Source organism: Calidris pugnax, unplaced genomic scaffold, assembly GCF_001431845.1.
Source record: "Calidris pugnax isolate Ruff unplaced genomic scaffold, ASM143184v1 scaffold24, whole genome shotgun sequence".
Lineage (NCBI taxonomy): Eukaryota > Metazoa > Chordata > Aves > Charadriiformes > Scolopacidae > Calidris > Calidris pugnax.
In genome coordinates this window covers 26,959,972-26,968,068 of record NW_015090922.1, presented here as the reverse complement: position 1 = coordinate 26,968,068, position 8,097 = coordinate 26,959,972, and the positions used below count along the sequence as shown (strand labels likewise).

General features: G+C 41.4%; 1 protein-coding gene across 1 annotated transcript; it reads left to right on the top strand.

Annotated features, from left to right (window-relative positions):
• Positions 1–1,815: 1,815 nt before the first annotated feature.
• CCSAP (centriole, cilia and spindle-associated protein) lies at positions 1,816–8,097 on the top strand (the record flags this gene model as incomplete). Its single annotated transcript, XM_014951314.1, has 2 exons — positions 1,816–2,163; positions 4,026–8,097. Coding segments are annotated over 2 exons (525 nt in total), but the record flags the coding sequence as incomplete, so codon positions are not given.

The window sequence follows — 8,097 nt, the reverse complement described above, 5'->3', positions numbered from 1 at the left end:
CACCTAGGTAAAATTTGTTCTAGTTGTTTGTGCCTTAAACTAGAAGAACTCCTATGCCAGTGAAGGAATTCCCTCCATACGTGCCAGTGTGCGCACTGAGACTTGGAACAGAGGTATCTTGTGGCTGGTCCCTACCACAGCCAGAAAGAGATGGTGTGGCAGGAAACTCCAGCATGTTTATGTCAGCAGAGTGTGAATGCATCACTGTGTGTGTCTAGCAGAAGGCAGCATCTGATGTTCAAAGGTGGACACTTGAAGGGAATCACTTACTAGTGAAGTGCTATGCTTTTAGGTTAATAAAAGGCATAGTTGGCCTAAAACTCACAGGCATCAGCTCAAGATGTCTGCTTATGGCCACAATGCTTAAGGATCCCATTCAATGCCCAGTCTACAACTCCAACTTGTCTACACTACTGTTACAGGTTTGCAGGATGGAAAACTAAAAGTTCTGTGTATTTACTTTTTTTCAAAGTCATATTTCACTAACACCTTGGTGTTGTCTGCAAACGTACTGAGGGTGCACTCAATTGGCTTGTCCAGATCATTGATAAAGACATTAGTTTAAATTAGTATTAACAGACTAGTCCAAGACCTCTTGTCACCAGTTTGCAACACCTTACAGATCTCAAAGGTGGGAAAAATCTTTGGACATTCTTTTTTAGTCAGTAACTGTTATCAATGGACATTTACTTGACTATATTTAATGATGTTATAAGACAGACGTTCAAAGCATCTTAGAACCTCAGAGTAAGGCATGACTTCCTCACCAGCCTTTCTCTTAGATTTATGAAGTATTGCAGTGCTATACCAGATACTGGTTTCTTTCACTGGAAGTCTAAAATCCCAATTTTTGTATTCAAGTAGTAGTATGCAGGAAAGGTCGAGAGCTGCTGGCTGTGAGGCACCACAAACAAAGGAAGACTAGTTCCTCCATAGCTCTATAATGCAAGAAGATTGGGTCTTATCGGACAGTAGTTTCCCTGTGCTTTTATTATTTAATGTCTTGTATAATGCCGATTCAGCCTTCAGTGTTGATCTACATCTGGAAATTAACAATGATACAGACTTTAAATTCTCCCTCACAAACCCTGCTCTACAGACCCAGTGTTTGGAGGGACAAATGCTGGACCCTTGTTAGGGAAGGTATAAAAAGGTGGGGGTTGGAACAGAAATGAGCCTCGGGGAGTGTTGCCTGTAGAGTGTGGTACTTTAAATGTAAAACACTTCACAGAACAGATAGTAAAGGTGATGTCTATCGCTTTCTAAGTCTTTGCTTCATACTCTCCTCTCCTCCATTAACAGAAACCCAGAATCAAGATGTGTGTATAATCAGAGGTTGAAAATGAATCACTTTTTTCTTTCAGTGGCCGCTTATAAAATGAGGAATTTAATATTGCACGTACTCTTATCAGAGTTCATTGCTGACTGGCCGGCAGTATCTACATGGCATTCAGCAGCCTGTCTGTTTGCTGTCTGAAAGATGGAAGGATGAAATAGTGAAGACAGCAGATCACTGGAAACAGTCTTTGAAATACTGCCTGGAGCTACTAGTTATCTGTAGCCTCACTGGTGCTAGATGTGTTTAACTATGTGAAAGCTGATGTGCAGAGGGTTGGGATTGGAAATATTGTAGTCACTAAAGAAAGAATGAAGGCATTTAAGCAAGGTATCTCCCTGTTGCTAAGGAAGTAATGACTTTTTCCACTTCTAAAAAAAGCACAGCTTCAGTGATGTGTTAAGAGGCTGTGCAAACCAGGCATTAATATGTTGTCATTGGGAGCTTAAAGCATAACTTTTTTTTTTTCTTTAGAGAAAGAAAGAGAAGAGCAAGAAAAGAAGCAAAAAGAAGAGCAAGAAAAGAAGCAGAAGGAAGATCAAGAAAAGCAGAAGGAAGAGCAAGAAAAGCATCGGAGAGAAGAGCAAGAAAAAACTGTAGAACACACTTCTGTAAAGGAAGCAGACAAAACCAGCCGTACAGGACGACGTCCGAGTCGAAGTGCCTTGTCCAGTCGTAATGATCGAAGATCAGCCAAAAGTCCTCAAAAGACAGATGCACCAAAGGAGAATAAACACCCATTTGCCCTGTATGGGTGGGGAGAAAGGCAGACAGATACTGGAAGCCAGAGAACTCACAATGTCTGCGCTTCTGCTTCAGCAAATGAAGTAAGTGAAAGCTTCTGTTTCATTAAGGGGCAGTGACTGGTGCATGGGTAAGACATAAGTCTAATATCTAGGTAAAACTTCTCATGGATGCCTTTATTTGATTGTATGAAGATTCTAGCAATGAATTATCAAAAAAAAATAATCTAGCAAGAAACCTGAAGAGGTTTGACATGTCCAAATCAAATAGCTTTTAAGTGTCCATCAGTTTTGAAACTTCCCATGTTTGACTACTAGTTTCAAGTGCTGATTAAAACTTGGCTGTCTTGTTTCTGGCTGTTACAGCGCTACCAGAAAAACTGGCTGTTAGAAATGTATTTCTGCATTCTGAACTTCATGAAAACTGGAGAAAAGCAGCAGGCAGTTAGCAGCAGGCATCCCACAGCAGGCAGGTATATAAACACTGGGGTAGAGCTCGTGCTGTGAAAGAGTTTTGCTGGGGCGCCCCGGAGGAACGGGAGCCTCACTGAGAAAGGTACAAATGCTTTGCTGCTGAAATGCCTGTGTGGCAGCCTCTTTCAGCGGGTTGGCAGCAGGGCATGCTCTCCTGACAGCAGAATGGTCTATTGGATGGCTGATGGGTTGCAGGGTTGATATAAATATTAGCAAAATAGCACAAATAAAATTCATATGGTCATGGACAGCACCAGGACTCCACTGTAGTGGGATCTGTTTCCTGGCTTAGCAAGAAACACTAGGGCTGGAGTGTTAGAAGAGATCCATTTCTTTCTTTTCTATAACTCCCCATGGCTGCTAAAGCACAGTCATCGTGTCCCTGCCAGTGTCTTGGCTTTACCTTACTACTAATGGAGAGTCTGAATCTCTGACCCAAGACATCTGAGGATTAAGGTGGGTGGTGTCGATGTGTAAGACAGAGCTGACTTCTGATGGGCTGTTCTGGAAGGGGTTGGAAGCACAGTCTTTTCCTGCCTGGACAGCTCAACCGTTGGAGGAAAATGAAGAACCTGGGCCTTGCTGCTCTTGAAAGAAGCTGCCATTCCTGATGATGGGTACTGTTACTGGGTTGATAAGCTTTGGTCAGTGGTGGACACAGTTGACTTGTGCTTTATGTTGGAGCCCAATAGGCTGATGCCTGACTTGAGCAGAGAGATTTATACTTCCTCTAACATTTCTTATGCTAGAAACAGTTACAGAACCCCTAAAATCAGACCTTGAGCTCAGAGTGAGTGGGCAGGATGCTTCTCAAACACTTCCAGTTGTGTAGTGCTTTGTCACAGTGGGAACTGACTACTTGCTGCCTGGTCACGTCACTTTTCTTGACTGTTTGATAGCTGTTATTTCCCAATAATTGAGGATGGGAGACTTGAAATCTAGAGATAGCAGGCAAACACAGAAGCTGGCTCTTAAGATTTTTTTTTTATATTAATAAATTATCATATTTTCCTCAAATTTAATCTATGTATATTTGCCTGCAGCATGTTGTCAAAATTAAGTTCTGTGGTGTCTCGGGATTGGTCTTACTACTATGGCCTAGGTTTTAAGGGATGCTTGGGCATATTGAGGGATGGTTAAGAATTTTAAATGATAGAAATAAGGGAATTGAGGTTTAGAGAATGTCAGAGTAAGATTGAGAAACAAGATTTTTGGAATTGTTTAATAGTGTGAAGTGGGAAAGATAATGCAGAATGGAATTTGAGGCATTTTTTTAAGAAAAAATATCTGTGCTTGTACCACTTTTGTAATTAGTGATACAAATTGTAGGAGAAAATATAATCCTGCTAGCAAATCTTGTTTCTTCAGGATGGGGACTGGGACAAATACAAAGCGATCCTCCGTTTTCCTGGAGGATCCTGAGGAAGTTCCTCGGCTGTTTCCCTGCTGTAATACTAACTCTGGTCTTCCAGATCCATGAATCTGCTCTGCGAGCCAAGAACAGGAGACAAGTGGAGAAGAGGAAGCTCTCTCAGAGGCGGGTGCGCTCAGCGGCAGAAGCAGAGAAGGGCTGGCGGATAAAGCCCTCCCCGCCAGACAACCCCTGGATGACAGAGTACATGAGGTGCTACTCGGCCAGAGCCCGCTGAATTTGCCTTCCCTTCGGCGTCTTCAAAAGCAGTCACGCATATCAGGACACTGGTGCAAGGAACCAAACTACTTATGCAAGGTTTTTATAGGGAGTTTCCAGCTGTTAAAATATTTATAACGATATTTTTATCTTGGCTACCTACCTCACAGTGGGGTGTATTGTTGGAGCCATAACATTTGAAGAGGCTTTGAAATATAACTACCCAAACTTTTAAACAATTCCCCTTTTGGGAGTCTTTCTATTGCTTCAGTTGACTTGTTTTGGGGTGGGAGGGGGGAAACTTAGCAGGCAGGGAGACCAAGCAAACACTTTTTTGATCTTGGTTACAAATAATCTGTTGTCCCTTATTTTAAAAGTCCAAGTCATGGGGAGGTGGTGTTGGGGAAAGGCTTTAAAGGTGTGACGGAGGTGCCTTTGCATTTATAGTACTATTTGATTTAAAACTTTTACCAAAATAAGGATATTAAGACAGGCAACAGGAAAGCCAGTGGGTCTGGCACACAGCACTAATAAATGTAGATGCTCTAGGCAAACAAATACCAAGTATAGCTTGTATATAGAAACTTTCAAAAAACCTTGTTTGATTAGTGAATCTGCTGATGTGAACTTCTATTGCTGTTTCTAAGGTCATTGGAACAAACTACAAATTTTCAGGGCAAGAAGCAGCCACAGGATTGTTTTGCTGTTGCTGTGCCTGTTGTACCAAATAACTGATGTAGACAATCATCTGAGAGCTGCTGCTCGATGAGCAGCCGCTGGTTCTACCAGTATCAAGTTGTGCCACTGTATTGAGCTTGTGTTCGCACTTACTTCACGCTTCATCGTGTAAATGCCAGTTTATTGAAGGAGAGGGCTGGCTCCTGTCTAGTGAAGTCTATTTTTAACACTTAAGAATATCTATTATACTCAGTGGGGGTCAGAGTGCAATATGCATTCCGTTTGGTGGTATTGTACAAGTATACTATATAAAGTTTTTAAACTTGAAAATCGTGTTGATAAAACTTGTAGATGAAGTCCTGAGATGCTTTCTCCCTCTCCAAATTGGTGCAGGACCCCTCGCTATAGGGGAGTGAGGGTTAGGGGAAGAGGGAGAGGTGCACCTTTTAGTAAACAAGAGTATATCATGGGGTCTGAGCACTCTCACACAGTAAGACAGTTGTTTGTGAGATCCTCAGTGGTGTGGTGGTGTGGTTTTTTTTTCCCCTCCTCAAGCTGCTGTAAATTATTTTTTTTTCAAATTTGGTAACTAAGCTTTAGGCAGATTATTGCTGTAGTTGTGAGCTTCGAAGTTTTGTTCAGATGTGTTGTGTGTTAGTTACATATGTTGGTTATCTCAGTTTCATTGTTTGGAAGCTTGTGTTTTACAGAGGGGATACTTTCTCCCGGGAAGCACACTCGCACTGCTGCAGCAGACACCTGCACGAGGCTCAGCTGCACTCCACAGCCTCCCTGAGTAAGCAGGGCTCCAGAATTACTACTGCAACACACACAGTTACAGGCTCAGTGAAGAGTTTGGTTGTGTTACTGACAGAAAGTAATCATGCCAAGGGACCAAACACTGCTGCCTCCTAGAGTTAATTACATTGCATCAGTAAAGGTTTCATTAATCTCACATTTAATCTTGCTAAAATGTCCTGAAATCTACGAAATTATAATCTGATTTTTTACCTGCCTTTTAAGCAGGAAGCTATAAAAATACAGACGCTCTTGTTCAGGCTACCTATTAGAGTTGTTACAGCTTTTAAGTCAGGGAATGTATGTAAAGTATGATTAAGTATGTTACACACAGCAAAATTATTGTATTCCAACTTTTAAGTAAACCCAGGTTAGAACTTCTGTTTGTTTTAAACAGTGCCCAAAACTGAGTGAAACTATTCCAGAGAATGCCTTTATTTCGTATGAGACTCCTGTAACTTCCTTTTGTGCTCTGTTTTCCTCTTTAAGTAGCTGCTGTAAATATGTTTAAGTTGCTTCTGCTGCTGTCGCAATTCAGAAATCCGCTGTAGCTTTGAACAGCAGTATCAAAGCAGCAGCTCAGTCGTGTTTCACAGCCTTATTCTGTACAAACCCCGCCTGTTCCTGTGGCCCAGAACAGCGCGTACACCTCTGCCTCTGTGGGCTCTGTGCCACTGCTGCAGAGGGACTGTGCCCTCGGCGCGTTTCCTTGATGGTGCAGGGCAGGACTCATCTTGGTGTCCTTTCAAAGGCAGCTTCTGCTGTTCTCTTCCTGCTGAGAATGGAGAGGCCAAGATGACCATGTGCCTGCCTTAAGGACCCATTCTGGATAAAATTAATCTCCCATCAGATGTTTCCAGTAACTTCTATAGAAGGCTTTAATGTCTTCTGCCTCAGATACCAGGTACCAAATTTAAAACATCTCAAACAGACTTGTTCAGGTGATCTACAGAGCATGAGACTCTTCAACAGCATCAAGGTTGCTTTAAACTGAGGAAATGATCTAGTTCTTATCCTTGTCTGGTCAAGAGCTGTTCCCCACCAAAACAATTTGGTAGATGTTAATCAGGTCATGTTAAGCTTTTTCAAATGGTCTGCAGCTAAAAATGCCCCTGGTGCTATGTAGGTACTATCTAGGTTTAAGTAGTAAAATGCCTGAAGTGAGAGGTAAATGATTCTGCAGATCAGGTAGCCTTCCTGCATTTGGGCATGATTTGACTAAAAAAGGCAAGTAGGTTTGCTTTGACAACGTGAAACAGTGTAGTTCTGAGAACTATATGCAAAATGTTTGGCATGTGCCAGGCTGAAGTCTGGAAAACCCTTATTTTGGTGTTTTGATGTTAATAAATGAGAAGCCAATTGACTTGGAAGGTAGAACTTTTCAGGTGTAAAAGTTTTAACTGTATTCTATAGATTCTTACAGGAGGTGGCTGTTTTATGCATCAAATTGGACTCACTGCAAATGGAAAACTTAGTGAATGGCACCCTATGAATGAAGGCAGTTCTGAACCTTGTTTTGCATGGACTCTTGAATTTGGCCAAGTGATGAACTTGTCTCACTCCTGTTTTAGAAGTAACACTTTGTAAGAACACAGTAAATACTCAGTTGTCCAAAGTCTTCATTAGAATAACTGTTTATTCTTTTTTTTGTTTCTGAAAGTACTTAGCTAAGTGAAACAAGACTTTTACAATGTGTAATGCTGCAATTTAACTATAGTGTTGTGGAGACTAGTGTTTACCATGTAAAATGTTACACTGCGCCCTGCGTGGGATGTCCCCGTGCAGGGGAGCAGCATGCCTGCTCACTCGCTGCTCTCACTTCTTTGCAGCTATCAATTACAGATGTGTTTGGTTTTTTTCACTGGAAGCTGAGATAGGCAAGCTGGTTATCTAAACTTACAGCCAAATTTAACAAAACTGAGACAGACCTGAATTTTTTGGTGGTGATTTTATCCAGGCAGAAAATGCACATTTTAATCAATTTTTTAACACGTAGGGAAGTGTAGCTGTTCTCATTTTTTTTAAGGTATAATGCAGTGCCACTGAACTATAAAGGCCTTGCTGAATTTTATTATTTTTTTTAACTGTGATAGGGACCAAAAGCTAGCAATCTGAGGGCCTTAGGTGTGGTAACCTGGATGTCCCAGTTGATTTTCCAGCTCAGTTCGTGCACTCAGCAGCAAAGCCATATATGGAGCCTGATTCAACACCTTGACAGCAGATCCTATAAAATTAGGGGTACAAGTAAAGGGGAAGCTGCCTCAGCTGTTGTTAGCACTGAGTTCACTTTAAAAATTATAGGGGAATACCATCTAAGCTTGAAGCAATATGTGTTTTTTAAAGTTTTTAAACAGTATTTGTTTTTAATGCTTCTGTATTGTCTCTATTTAATAGTGTAGTGTCAACTTGTATATGTGAATAAAATGAGTGACACAAAG